The sequence below is a fragment of the Camelina sativa genome, chromosome 17, assembly GCF_030686135.1.
Source record: "Camelina sativa cultivar CO46 ecotype springtype chromosome 17, ASM3068613v1".
NCBI classification, from domain to species: domain Eukaryota; kingdom Viridiplantae; phylum Streptophyta; class Magnoliopsida; order Brassicales; family Brassicaceae; genus Camelina; species Camelina sativa.
The window spans coordinates 9,172,578-9,187,998 of NC_141896.1; the positions used below are offsets into that span (position 1 = coordinate 9,172,578).

The window sequence follows — 15,421 nt, forward strand, 5'->3', positions numbered from 1 at the left end:
TGGGGGAGGAACCAACATTGATCGTCTGCTGAGTTTAATAATTTTGAAAATTTAATTCAATTAAATATAAATTAAAGCAATATGATATCTGTAGAAGTTTATAAAACTTAATTGAACTATAGGATCAACGGGTTTGTTTGGATCGATTTGCCTATTTGGAAAATTTTGGTTGACTTTTAAAGGTTATGTTTCCTGTCTAAAACCTATAAGAAATGATTAACACGAACTGTGAATAAGTTTTAGAGAAACTCGTCCTGGTGAAATAGGTTTATTAGTTTTGAGTTTTGGAAATTTGGACCGAAGTTAATGTTAACATTCACGATTGACATATCTGCACTTAGTTATAACTTAAAACTTAATAATGTTATGATGAGTACCGAAATGTATTTACATCTATTTTTTTTTTTTTTGTTAATTATATTCATACGAAGAATTGTCTGTCTTCTTGACTGCACATGCAAGTGTCTCGGCCAAAGATTGACTCTTTATGGGTTCCACATGATCTAGTATTTTCATGGCCGTTGGTCTATTTTGAATGGTCATATTCTTATCAGCAGTACACTCGAATCTATATATCATTGTACGGATCATATTCGTATTAAAGTTATTAGTTCATAATATATACATACAAAAAAAGACATATCTCCGTAGTTATAATGAAGAGTGTTGATAAAACACGAGTGACGACGTTTATTTCCCCCCAAAATTCGAAATACTATGCATTTTCTAATACACTTAATTAGTTTAGCGGCCTTTTTATATATAGTTGCCTCTATATAGCTTTTGCCTTCTTCTTTTTGTAACTTTTACCGAAAGAATTGAATAGAAAAGAAATAAGAGAAGTAACTGGACGTTATTTCCGGTAGAATTAGTTAAACTAACACACTTTTATTACTCCAAGATAGAGATTGTATGACAGTACATTAAAAAAGAAAAAGATGAAATTAACGACTATTTCATTTTGTCTTTCACACATTTTTATTTACAGAACTCAATAATCCAGCAGTGATAAACTTGATCACTGAACCGTACTCGATCAAATATATGAAATCCATTTCCCATTTATAAGCTTTTGATGAGCAAACAGACATATTTGTATAATATATAAAAAGATATGAGACATCAAACCCATTTTCCGTTCGCAAGTTTTTTTGAGGCTGATGTGATTCATTTATGTTTTTAACGGAATAATAACAAATCAAGGCATTTGTATAACAGTTTACACTTATTAGAATGAAGAAAATTCTAAGAATCCGACCGATCGATTGAGGGATTTTGCATTATAATTAAGTGGAAGAACTTGTTTTGTTAGTTTCAAAAAAACTTATTTTGTCATTTTTTACTTTCCTTCCTTTAGGATTTGGTATTTGATATTTTTTTCTTCTTAGGCCTCAAATAGTTAAAAAAAAAAAAAAAATAAGATACATTTGAAAAAATTTCACTTTTAGTTTGATTCAGTCATATTTGATTTATTACTTTTTTTACTACAACTATCTATTATCATTGGATACTAGATTAAGACATGGACTAGAGCATGATTTGAAATTCATTTTATTTATATTATAATTTTTATATAAAATATAATTTATGTGACTGTTTTAAGAGTTTTTTTAGATAAAAAATTATGCAATAAAATTATATGCTAAATATGATGGTTTGAAAAAAATACTTATTTTGTAAGTTTTCTATTGTTAATGATTTTAGATAAGTACCCATGCTATAACACTGGTTAAATTTTATTTTATACACCGAAAAAAAAATTCGGCGTATATGAAATTCTCGCTCTCTGAAAAATTCTAGAGAGAGAGAAGGGAGAGAGACTTTTTATTCGTATCAAAATTGTTAGTTAATATATACATACGAAAAACACATATCTACACTTCGTTATAACTTATAAAACTTATAACCCAAATTGATCAATACAATAAAAGTAGAATGTGTTTCTCTCCATTGTTGACACCTCAGCTTTTTAGTTGAAGGAGGAGTTGACACATCAGTTAAAATATTTAACCAATAAAATTATAACATTAATACACATAAGTTTTTTGTTTGCCTACATGGACACATAATTGATGAGATAACCCAATTGCCAAGATATCTAACGTTGACAGATAATTGATGACGTTGACAGATAGAGCCGGTGCTACGTTTTTTCACAGCTACAAGCGAACTGAAAAAAGAAAGACTGCTTTTCACATGTTATTTTTTTTTTTCTTATTCGTTTCGCAGTCATCGTACTAAAAAAAAATTATTAAAATTAACATAAGTGAAGAATGAAGATATATAGAGATTATATAAGAATGGAACTAACAGACTAAGAGGCAGAACATTATCGATATTATATAATTGAATATGGTGCACAAAACGTTTCTATGATTCTATTCCATTTATGAATGTATTACATATGTTGCCGTGACTAAAAGAAAAAAAAAATTAACAGCCAAACGAGAAAGCTTACCTAATTAAATTTATAAGATGAACTCTAGGTTAGAGATGGCAAATTCAGAACCAGAGAATTAGAGAAATAGACAATAGTGAACAAGGGTAATAATGTGCAGCAAAGAGGCTAGAGGAAGAAGAAAGAATGATCTCTAGGTTAATTGATTTTTTTTTCCATCATTTTCTAAAAAAGTAATATTTATTAGAAAAATATTTTATAAATAATTTGTAGCTATTATTTATGAATAAAACGAAAAATAAATAATAATAAAAGATTAACATCTTAGGAGACTCGAACCGAGAATGTGAAGGCCAGAATAAACTGAGCACTACAACTAGACTACATATAGCTACACAATATTTGGGCTGAAATTCTTTTAATAAATAATTGGCCGCAAAAACTTGCTTGCTTTGCTTGTATCACTCGCCGGCTGTGTTGACAGATGTGTAATTTAGAATGCATCGAAATTGCTAAAATAGATTTTTAAAACATATAACTCACAAAAAGTCACTTGTTCAATAAAAATGTAAACAAAGTCAATGTTATCAAAACCTGCATGCTAATGATTCATTTCACAAGTTGATCAACAAATAAAATCTAAAAACAAATACCAGTTAACATTTATCATTTCATTTCATTTATAACTTGTAAAATCTCAAAATAGATAGCCAATTAAATTAAATAATACAGTTAAACATTTCATGTCCAGTAAAAATTCTTTTATGTTCCACATCACTTCTATCATTAGTCAATAGTATTGATTTGTGATATTAACAAGTTATGAACAGTTACGTTATTTATTTATTTTGTTTATTTTTGTCAACGCTTTGGTAATCTAAATTTGAGAACAAACCATACAATTGCTTCTCGACCAAAAAAAAAAAACCATACAATTGCTTAATTTACACTTCATTCTAAGAGTGCACTACTAATCTCTCAAGCCTGTGTGGAGGATAAATAGTTATTGGATTCTTGGAGCAACATACATAATTTTTACGTATTATCACACAAAAATTATCATATGTCTATCTTATAGCATAGATTTACTACGAATATAGATGTGATTTCTTTTACCGTGATGATTGTAGCGTTTGAATTTTCGTTAAGCCAATTATACAATTAAATTTATCTGACTTAAAATGTAAATACATAACAAATACTACGAAGTTACAAACCATTATAGCTTTTTATTTCAGTACATTTCTATATTTTATCATTGTGTAAATCATAATTTTTATGTTAATATAATTTCAGAAAATTAAAATTATATATTTAACATCAAATATATTAAAAATATCCCGCAGCATCGCGCGGGTCTAACCTAGTTTCCTATAATAAATCAATACAAAATAATTGATTTCCTATAATAAATCACTAATTAAGTCATCTTGGTGAAATAGGGTTAGTTTTTAAGTTTTGGAAATTTGGACCGCAGTTAATGTTAACATTCACGATTGACATATCTGCACTTAGTTATAACTTATAAACTGAATAATGTTATGATGAGTACCGAAATGTATTTACATCTATATTTTTTTTTTGTTAATTATATTTATACGAAGAATTGTCTGTCTTCTTGACTGCACATGCAAGTGTCTCGGCCAAAGAGTGGAGAGTTACAGCTTCCTTCTTTCAACATGTGACAGAAGCAAGTCTAATAATTGGAGAGAGAAATACATGTATCTATAATGGGCCAAATTTTTTTTTAATGTTTGTTAGGATACTTCCCTCACTGTCATTAACTAATCCTTTCCATTTACCATTCAGGTTCAACCCTACGGGACAACCGGTACTTCGGCATTGTCAATGGAACGCATGGGGGAACGCACTTGGAAAGTGTTGTTCTATGAAAGGAACAAGGTCGTCGAGCATGATGATCAATATAACCACACCGGCTTCGTTTTCTACACCCATTAAAAAAAAGCTACAAAGAGACACTGCTCAATTATTTCTCATCTATATGTAATAAAATAATCTGTCCATGATGCTGTCATACTAGATCTCTCTAATTAACCTTAGGAAACCTATTTCCTTGGTCAGTCTAAGATCATAATTATGCTTTATATGAAATAAACAAAAATTTTATTTTCTTAATCTTTCCTAACTGTCTATGGTAACTTTTAAGTCCACCCACGTTAGTTATATTCTCCATCTATGCAACTCTTGAGCTAAAAGTGATCAAGTTTTGCGTATGAATGCCAATCCTCAAACGTGTGCCACAAGAAATCTCTTTTTTTTTTTTTTTTTTTTTCTTTTTCTTTTTTGTTCTCTTCTATTTGGTATGTTCTTTCTTTTTTCCACAAATTCGTCAACAGAACAAATGTACAATTTAAATAATTTCAAAATCAGGAAAGTGTAATCAATGAAAATCTTATTAATTTTAAGTACATAGAAGACTAAGAAGAATATTACATATGAATATGATTCAGAAAAGCTAACCAACTTCAACAACATAATTTTGTGCTTACGTAACACTTACTGTTTTTTTAAAAAAAATATAGAAAAATAGATGACAAAAATGAGCAAAAAAAATGAAAATTATAAGCAAAACATAATTAAAATATAGTATTGTGTGATTTTGTAATAGATGAAAGGGATCATCTAATGGCATATCATAACTATTCTATTGCCATGTTAGTATAGTTTGTTAATTTCTTAATTAATTTTTTTTTCCACATTAAAAAAAAATAACTAGTTGGTTAAAAACTATAATACAAGTTTTCAAAGTTTCATATGATTTTTCATCTATCTTTATAGTTTTGATAGACCTTTATAGCTCTGCTAAAAGAGGTACAACTGAATTTTGATAGACCTTTATAACCGAATGTGTGGAACCAAGAGTACATTCTAAAAGCAAACAATTTTTTCTGTGTTTGTGGTACTATCTTTTGCCCTTTCTGTAGTGTCCCACACACCTGCCTTGGAGTGCAAGCCATGGCTACGGATTCATTTTACGAGGCTTTAGTTGGTGAGTCGATCATCAGTGGTAAACCTATGTACGACTAGGCTTGTATCATCCTTTGCTCAAACTATTTTGCATCAGTGCACACTCACATATTTAGCAAAACTGAGATTCAACTTAATGCCTTAGTTTCAACAATGACAGCCCTCAATTCAACAGCCTTCTTAAACACCAAAGAGAATTTTAGATCCGTGAATCGATCTAACAACGACAAAAGCAAGCTAAGACCAAACAATAGTTTTGGATTTGAGTCGTCCTTTAAACTTGCGTGCTATCACCTTATAGTCGTAGACATGAAGTTAAATTCAATGTTCTATATCGAGAAATTCACGGAAAATGCGCCGGATGTCAAGACACAATCCGTTCCGTTTGGTTTGCACACACTTTTTGGTGGTCTCGATTCCAAGTCCAGTATCTCTGACAGGGTAATTTCCAAGTACAAGTGTCTTGTAACTACAGTCCACATCCAATTTTCTCATTCTAAAAACTACATATTTTGTTTTTGCAGGACTTGAAAACCTCGTCAATAAATAAATAAATGAATGAATAATTTTTGTTTTTGGTTTTCTGAAACTTTCCTTTTGGCAACTTTATATTATTATTCCTGTGATCACACCCCAGCCAAAGATAAAATTGCCAAGACATGAAGAGATTGTTTGTTTTCAATCTCTTGACGGCTGATTAAAGATTTACTATATTTTCCAATATGATTACTTTCATAAACTATCGTAATTTATTAGTAACTATCACACGAATCACCATAAGTAACTTCAAACAAATTGGAATATTAATATGGAGTCACTAAGAAAATCCCATATGGTACAATTTTTTTTTTTTGTACGCTAAATCTTAATTTCACATGTCCATGATGGAAGTGATGATCATGTTGAAGAGCTTGCTGAATCTCTCATCTGCACCCATGTAGACAAAGAGTATGAATGCAAATGTTCAACTTGTGTCACTAGAATTATATTTTTCTCTGTGTTTGGTCCTAATATATATTAACCCTCAAATGATTCCACATGTATATATACTTATGGTCTATTTGATAAAACAGGGTCACCTAACCACTAAAAACAGAGAGGTCCAGAACTCCAAATCACTACAAGATCACACTAGATTCAATTAGCATAGAGCCGTAGCTGTAATAAAATCAAGCATTGAGCCACACCCTTTTTATGATCCTCACCTGCAGGCTGCATCATGATATATTACTCCTCTTTTCTTTTCGATTCAGCAATCTAACCCTAACTAACACTTATCCTCTCAATAATTTTTATAAAAGGCAAATACTAAATCAAATGAATAAGTTTAAAAGTGTCTTTTGAATGAAATATTTGGGACTTTGTTATTTGGACCAAAATTCATGTCTAACATTAAAATTGTCCCTATATTAGTCTATTTTGAATGGTACGTCGCTGTGATTCCAGGAAAGTCACAAAGTCAAAAGTAGGGAATAATTAAAGGTGAAATTAACAATTAACGACAAGTTTAGTTTTATGTTTTAACACATTTTATTTACAAAAATCGATAATCCAGCAGTGATAAGCACGACAAACGAACTTGCAATGGGGGAAGCCAAAGCATCAAACTCAGCTCGTGATCTTTCTTTTCCACCATAACATTGGGTGAACATTAACATCATCAGCAGTGACAACAACTTTACAGTTCTCTGGTAGTGATTTCCAACAATCCTTGAGAATCTTGATGCAGTCTTCGTCGGTCCAATCATATACCGAATTAACTTATGATAGACTAATTTAAAAAATATAGAAGATTTTCAAATATATATATACAAATCATATTATATTCAATAATCATATATAATTTATTAAAGACACTACTCAAATTTGTATTTAATAGTATTATATAAGTTACAGTTTGATTGTCTTTAAAACATATGTACAAAATTAATTTATTGTTAATTATACTATTTATTTTAAAATGAATAAAAATAGAGACAATTTATAGAAGAAAAAAAATATGTATATTAAATTTGACACACTTTTATTTTCATGAATTATTATAAAAATTAGTTAGACTTAGAGTACAAGATATATGTTTTATGATATCGTTTTAATAAATTATTTTAAAATTGACTTATCATATTATAAAATTATTTGTTGTTAACTATTATCTTTAGATATGAAAATAAAGTTAATATATAGGACAACATAATTTATCTATCAAAGTAAGGTATTACACTTTTTTTTTCTTAGAATATTTCTCAGTTTTTTTTTCAAAAAAACTATAAATAAATTAATTTATCATAATTATTTAACGAACGTACAAAAATTAATTAAATTTGCTTTAACTAATTGTCCTATTACTATAAAATGGTTTCATACATTTCAAAGTAAAAACTGAAACCAAATTAATTTATGATAGACTAATTTAATATAAATAATTTTCTAATATATAAAAACCTCACATTATATTTAATAATCATATATATTGTATTAAAGACACAACTCAAATTTGTATTTTATAGTAATTTACAAGTTATATTTTGATTGTATTTAAATTATATGTACTAAAAAAACATAATGGTATCATAACATAATTGCTTTATCATCCTATGATATAACAGAAAATAATAATTTCAAAATTTAATTTATTGTTAATCATACTATTTATATTAAAATGATTAGAAGTAGAGACAATATATAGAAAATAAAAATATATTAAATTTCACACAATTTTATTTTCATTAATTTTTATAAAAACTGGTTAAACAACCCCTATATAATAAAACGGAAGTACACAACTTTTTTTTGTAGACTATATAATTTTCATAAGTTGGTTACAAAATAGGTTATAAATTAAATATATGTTGGTTACAAAAAATAATTCAAAGAATAATTCATAGTATCCTCTGAAAGAAAATATTCCAATGATTTATACAATTTCCAAAATAAAATCTTTAGTATTCTATGTATTGTTACAAAATATATATTGTTAGGCATAAAAAAGAATAAAATCTTAGTAATTTATCACACTTAATCGTGATTTATGGGATCTTATTGTGCAGTTAAAAATAAAATCTTACATAATAACGGGTTATATTAAAACACTTTCACCAAATATGTTCAAAAATTAAAATAAAATCAAACAACAAACATAACCATATCTCATACATAAACTTACAAAATTAACAATATAAAACTTACAAAATAGATGTTTTTTTAAACCATCATATTTAACATATGATTTTATTGCATAGTATTTTATCCAAAAAACTTTTAAAAACAATCATATAAATTATATTTTATTCTAAAATTATAATATAAATAAAATAAATTTTAACTCATGCTTTAGCACGGGTCCTAATCTACAAAACAATGTTGTGTACTACCGTTTTATTATAAAGAGGATAATATATCTAACATACATTCAAATTAATAACTAATATTTTTTTTTTGTCAACTAACTAATAAAATTGAGTTGTGCATTTTCTTAGTCCCCAAATAATAGTTTTAGTTCATATATAGATGGATTTGATAGAATTTCACCTTTTGCTTGAATCCGTTGTTATTTAAATTTATAAAATTTTAATTATAAGTATTTATTATCTTTGAATATTGCAGTTTATAACATATTTTAAACTAATAACTGATAAAATTATTTGTAACATATAGTGTGCACTATATATATATATATCAATATATATTATTATTATTATTAGTAACTATATAAAATCATCAAATTAAGACAATGAAAACTTTTATATATCATTTCCAAATACGTCAAAATGTGACAGATTTTATATCTAGATAATTTTAATTTAATTATAGTGATAAGATTTTCCTTGAATTGATTGTTATTTTTTGTTTTCATGCTATAAATTGTTGTCTATATAACAAGTTGGGCAGTTAATCATTGAACTTTCATTCCACTATGATCATGGATGACTTGCCTTTGCATCTTCTCGATGAAATTTTCTTCAGATTGAAATATAAATCTTTGGTAATGATGCGATGCACAAATAAATATTTCCAATCTTATATATCTGATGATGATGATTCTGATTTTCAAATGAGATATTGTTCCTGGTTCAAACCTAGTTTGTTTAACCTTAAACCATATGGTGCTTCTTCCATCTTCTGTCAGCCTTTGGTCTCGTCATGCGATTCTATATCATTCGGAAAAAAAATGTCTTCCTATGGTAATAAGATATGTTACATTTACGGCTCATGCTCTGGCCTTCTCTTTACGTAAATGGTCTCTTCATTGTAAATCCCCTCACAAAGACGTTTCGAATCCTTGATCACCATGGATCAAAGCTTATACCTATGATAGTTGGTGGAAGTTATTCCAAAAAAGATTTCACCAGAGCAATGTGTGTTGGTTTTGCGGTAAATCAAAACCGAACCAGCAAAAGTTTTAAAATCGTTTGCATTCTTGAGATGGAAATGGTGTACGGCTTCGAGATCAGCGACGGATACTCTTGGAGACTATCAGATACAACCATCAACTCTGGTTCAAAAAGTGACCTCATGACGCGGATGAAACATGTTTACTTGGACGACACTCTTCACTGGTTGAGATACGACGGAAGCATCGTAACTTTCAATCCGGAGACGGAGCAAGCACGAATGATTCCTTCCATATTCCATCGAGAATCTGATATGAAGTTACTATTGACGACGGACGATAAAATCAATCGCTTGGCCTTAATATCGGGCACAAAAGAAACAATCTCAGTTTACACACTATTCGAGAATTCCAAATGGACACTTGCTAGGCGGATCAAGATTGTACCCATGGAAGAGAATATTCTTGTATGCTGGGACATGGTTGCGTACGACGGCAAGCGTCTTGTGGTGTGAGAGAGGAAGAGTACTTTCGAAGGTCTGGTTCATGTTTATGACCTAGAAACTAATAGTTGGAGAGTTTTGGGGTCAACATGGTGTTCGCGTAATAATCTTAGAGACTTCTATAAGTTTACGCCCTCCTTGTTCTCTATTGAGTTGGATGAGCAGACAAAGATTATCGTAGATTCGAATGACAAACGCATCCCTTATTTGACCGCGGTTATGGGACTCATTAATACACAAGTACAACCAACTAAACTAGATATTTTTGGGTTGGTCAAAGCATGAATAAGTCTCCCTGAAGTGTAGGAGTTAGGAATCTGTTTCTGCAGTTGCTAAGTTGTGGGAACGTGACTGCAGTTCTGCTATTTCATAGGAGTTAGTTGATTAGTTGAATCGTGTTTTTCTATTTCATTTGCTTCCTCTGTTTAAGTCTCCTATAGAAGTAGCCGACAGTTGAGTTATGATGAATATGCACTTGTGACTTGTGAACTCTATCAAAAGAAACAATTAAATTCATGTGACTAAAGTAACAAAATAAAAAATAAAAACGCTTTTTTATTATTATTTCATTGCTTAAAGACGAAAGACATGCATGACCATTTCAAACAAAGATGATAAATAAGAAATAACAAAGATAATTCAAATATCACCAAAACCGAAAGGAAAAACAAAAAGTAACGACGATTTAGTTTTGTATTTTACACATTTTATTTACAAAACTCAATGATCCAGCAGTGATAAGCTTGGCAAACGAACTTGGAATGGTTGAAGCCGGAAGCTGCTGCCAAAGCTTCAAACTCAGCTCGTGATCTCTCTTTTCCGCCGGGACATTGGGTGAACATCAACATGTCCATGTCAAAGGCAATGTTTGCGTTGATGTCTCCATTCTCCACATCATCAGGAGTGACTAACTCAATGACAACAACTTTACCGTTCTCCGGTAGTGATTTCCAACAATTCTTAAGAATCTTGATGCAGTCTTCGTCGGTCCAATCATGAAGTATACGCTGTAAAACAAATTTAAATCCAGGTGTAAGTACAAGCCAAAAAACATGTGTTAGTGAACAGGTGGACTTGATGAACTTACTTTCAAGATCATGGCATCACCGGTTGGAACATCTACAAACATATCTCCGGCAACATGTTCCACTCCAGGGATATAAGGTGCTTGTGCCAAGGCACAAGTTAGATCAAAATTGATACCCTTAATATTGGGATACTTTGAAGTAACAACACCAAGAGTGTTACCAACTCCTCCTCCCACATCAACCAAAACATTCACACCTTTGAAGCCTTCATAGACTTCAAGAGCCTTCTTCATGACCGCGATGGTAAATCCGGTTTGGTTAAAGAGTTTGCTAAATCTTTCATCCGTGCCCATATAGTCGAAGAGTTTCATGCCACCATGTGCGCGGCCAAACGCATCTCCTCCTTCTAGCACCACATCTTTCAGTTTTGCCCTGCGAAAATGATGTATGGATATCGTAAGATTCATTTGTGCATAAAAGTGGCTTCTAAAGAACACAAAAATATGCAGGAATAGAAGAACTACCAAGTATTGAGGAAGACGCTGTCAAAATTGACAATGACTTGAGAAGCAAGGGATCCCATATCTTGATAGTTGTCCTTCAAGAAGAACCTGCAAATTGGCTCGGCTTTGTAGACCCTCTCGCCCTTTCCTTCTAAAACCTTACTGCACTTGACCATGGAATAGCTAGCGAGTAAGCGAAGCATGCGGTCCAACAGAAACGGTGCCTCAGGGTTACGAGGTGTAGTTGGTAGCTTACTCGCTATCTCAGACGGTGAGAGGAACGAGTCGGTGCGAGCGGCTTCCGTGTAGAGAGTGTCCAAGACACCGAGCTCGAGGGCAGCTTTGAGGACCATCGGAAAGGCGGCAGCATTGGCAAGTCTAATGGCCATCAAACCCAACTCATTATCATCATCAATATCAATTGGGGTTTTAGGGTTAGAGGTTAAGGTTTTTTCAAAAGGGTATCCCATTTCTCCTTCTTTGTGTTTTTTTTTTTGGTTTTTGTTTTCTTCAAGGCACTCTGCGTGATCACACTGATCAGAAGCGAGGAAAGAAGGAGAGACTGTGTGTGTTTTGGTTTCGTTGATGGATCTTTTGTTTCTACTTTTATAGCTAAAACTATGCCGGCCGGTCCATATGAGCGCTCTATGTGGAATATTAAGAGAGCCACTTGTGACGGCTGAAACAACTAAACATTGTTCTCATGTCGTTTCTTTTTTTATTCTCTCTAAATTAGCAGAAGTCAATGTTCAAAGGAAAATTTACTTTTTAATTTTTCATTGCTAAGTGAGCGACCAAGTGATAGATTATAGATACGTAACCCACTGTATATATGTCTATCTTATGTGTTTGCAGTTAAATATCATTTATTACCCAAAAAAGAAAGAATGTAGCATTTGTCTTATTTTAATTACTTTTATTGTTGGCGGAAGATTTCATTTGTTTTGTTTCTAATCGATCTTATCATCTTATCAACATGAATCACACATATATTATTACACACACACGCATGCATGGCTCCCACCTGTTCGCATGATATTTTCTGTTGTTCTGTTGTTTTCTTTTCTTTTTCTTTTTTTTTGTATGTAAATTTAATAGCCATGATATAAGTCATATATACATATTTTAGAGACCAAATTGAGTGTAATTTCACAAATTGTCCTTTATGGCCTCCATCTTGAATTGTCCTTCCAGAAAGGTAATTAGAAATTTCGGATTGTCAAACTTCATTAGTGACAAACTTACAATATGGTTAAGTATCCGAGCGAATGTTAGTTAGTGTATGCAGTCAGACTGTCAGAGATAAATCTTAATTAAGTTGTGTATCGGTAGCTGTGAGTCAAGAATGGCGATAGTCCTCGTTTGACCACAATCGGAAAATAACTTTGAACATTAAAAACAACATTATCTTTACCATACTATACGATTTATATTAAATCGTCAACCTCGACAAGCTTTAAAAAAAAAAAAAGGAAAAAATTGTTGGCCTTTGTAATTTTTTTTGGGGAGGAACCAACATTGGTTGTCTGCTAAGTTTAATAATTTTGAAAATTTAATTCTAAATTATATATACTTTAAAGAAATATGATATGTGTAAAGTTTATAAAACTTCTTTGAACTATAGGATCAACGGTTTTGTTTGGATCAATTAGCCTATTTAGAAAATTTTGGTTTATTTTTAAAGATTTTGTTTCCTGTCTAAAACCTATAAGAAATGATTAACACGAAGTGTAAACAAGCTTTAGACAAACTCGTCCTGGTGAAATAGGTTTAGTTATGAGTTTTGGAAATTTGAACCGAAGTTAATGTATTATTCACGATTGACTCTTTATGGGTTCCACAATCCACATGATCTAGTATTTTTATGGCCGTTGGTCTATTTTAAATGGTCATATTCTTATCATACTCGTATTAAAGTTATTTGTTCATAATATATACATACAAAACAAACATATATATCTCCGTAGTTATAATGAAGAGTGTTGATAGAACACGAGTGACGTTTATTTTCCCCAAAATTCGAAATACTATGCATTTTTAGTACAGTTAGTTTAGCGGCCTTTTTATATATAGCACACTCAATTACATGTGAAGTAATGAAGCAAGGTAATTCGATCTGCTCCGGTTTGTTTATTGTTTTGAAGTATATTGATGTGAATGTGGATGTGGATGTGTGATGTTCAGAAGTAGCTTTTGATTTGGGAATCAATTTAGTTTGAAGTAGGTTTTGATTTGGGAACCGATTTACTTTGAATGTTCGTGATAAATGCTTGTTAAAATGACATGTTGTCAAATGTTTGAATGATGTCTGTTTTTTTTTTGTCAGTTTGATTGTGTTTCTCTTGTTTTACTAACGTTTTTTTAACAACGTTTTACTAATGTTTGTATTGTGTTGTTTGATCAATTTCTGTTATGTTATGTTATATATATATATATATGTGTGTGTTGATAGACGGAATTGGAGGTTAAAATCCTCCGGCAAAGCCAAGCTTCAGCTTCCACCTGATTCACGGCCGCTTCTCATTCATGGCTCTTCTCCATGCTGTTCCGTTCAGCTCAGGTATCCTCTAATCTCTCCCTTTCTCATGTTGTTGCAACAATTGGAGATAGCTGCTTCGAATTCTCGGAAACTCAATTTCAAAACCCAAAAAATATTTCAGGCCATGAGTTTCATCTCTTCGAGTGAATTCGACAAAAGCTTCTGGATATGTAAGCAATTCTACCTTACCGTTTGTTAGGATACTTCCCTCACTGTCATTAACTAATCCTTTCCATTTATCATTCAGGTTCAACCCTACGGCCGGGACAACCAGTACTTCGGCATTGTTAGTGGAACGCATGGGGAAACGCACTGGGAAAGTGTTGTTCTATGAAAGGAACAAGGTCGTCGAGCATGATGATCAATATAACCACACCGGCTTCGTTTTCTACATCCATTAGAAAAAAGCTATAAAGAGACACTGCTCAATTATTTATTATCTAAAAAATATTTCTTTCTTTTCTCCACAAATTCGTCAACAGAACAAATGTACAATTTAAATAATTTCAAAATCAGGAAAGTGTAATCAATGAAAATCTTATTAATTTTAAGTACATAGAAGACTAAGAAGAATATTACATATGAATATGATTCAGAAACGCTAACCAACTTCAACAACATAATTTTGTGTTTACGTAACACTTACTGTTTAAAAGAAATATATAGAAAAGTAGATGACAAAAATGAGCAAAAAAAATGTAAATTATAAGGAAAACATAATTAAAAATATAGTATTGTGTGATTTTGTAATAGATGAAAGGGATCATCTAAATGGCATATCATAACTATTCTATTGCCACGTTAGTATAGTTTGTTAATTTATTAATTAAATTTTTTTCCACAATAAAAAATAAAAAATAACTATTTGGTTAAAAATTATAATACAAGTTTTCAAGTTTCATATGATTTTTCATCTATCTTTATAGTTTTGATAGACCTTTATAGCTCTGCTAAAAGAGGTACAACTGAATTTTGATAGACCTTTATAACCGAATGTGTGTAACCAAGAGTACATTCTAAAAGCAAACAATTTTTTTAATCACCTGAGTAGTGAATTTGGACTCGATAACCTACCAGATGACCGTAGTTTGATTGCTGAAATGTATATGTATGACGGAGAAGTGTTAATCGA

General features: G+C 30.8%; 1 protein-coding gene and 1 pseudogene across 1 annotated transcript; one reads left to right on the forward strand and one right to left on the reverse strand.

Moving 5' to 3' along the window:
• Positions 1-9,305: 9,305 nt before the first annotated feature.
• On the forward strand, positions 9,306-10,277 carry LOC104759322 (F-box protein At1g20360 pseudogene; annotated as a pseudogene).
• A 477-nt stretch (positions 10,278-10,754) lies between these two features.
• On the reverse strand, positions 10,755-12,315 carry LOC104756469 (indole glucosinolate O-methyltransferase 1-like). The gene is made up of 3 exons (XM_010479071.3): positions 11,772-12,315; positions 11,307-11,679; positions 10,755-11,226 (listed from the first exon to the last, which is right to left on the reverse strand). The coding sequence occupies exons 1-3, from the start codon at positions 12,218-12,220 to the stop codon at positions 10,927-10,929; spliced, it is 1,122 nt and encodes a 373-aa protein (XP_010477373.1). The 5' UTR covers positions 12,221-12,315; the 3' UTR covers positions 10,755-10,926.
• Between the last annotated feature and the right edge of the window lie 3,106 nt (positions 12,316-15,421).

What these genes read in the sequence shown, in the direction of transcription:
- LOC104756469 (XM_010479071.3), bottom strand. Translation starts at nt 12,220, where the DNA reads ATGGGATACCCTTTTGAAAAAACCTTAACCTCTAACCCTAAAACCCCA. An exon ending in AGCGTCTTCCTCAATACTTG is followed by an intron (nt 11,680 to 11,771) that starts GTAGTTCTTCTA and finishes TCATTTTCGCAG; the next exon opens with GGCAAAACTGAAAGATGTGG. An exon ending in GTGATGCCATGATCTTGAAA is followed by an intron (nt 11,227 to 11,306) that starts GTAAGTTCATCA and finishes TTTGTTTTACAG; the next exon opens with CGTATACTTCATGATTGGAC.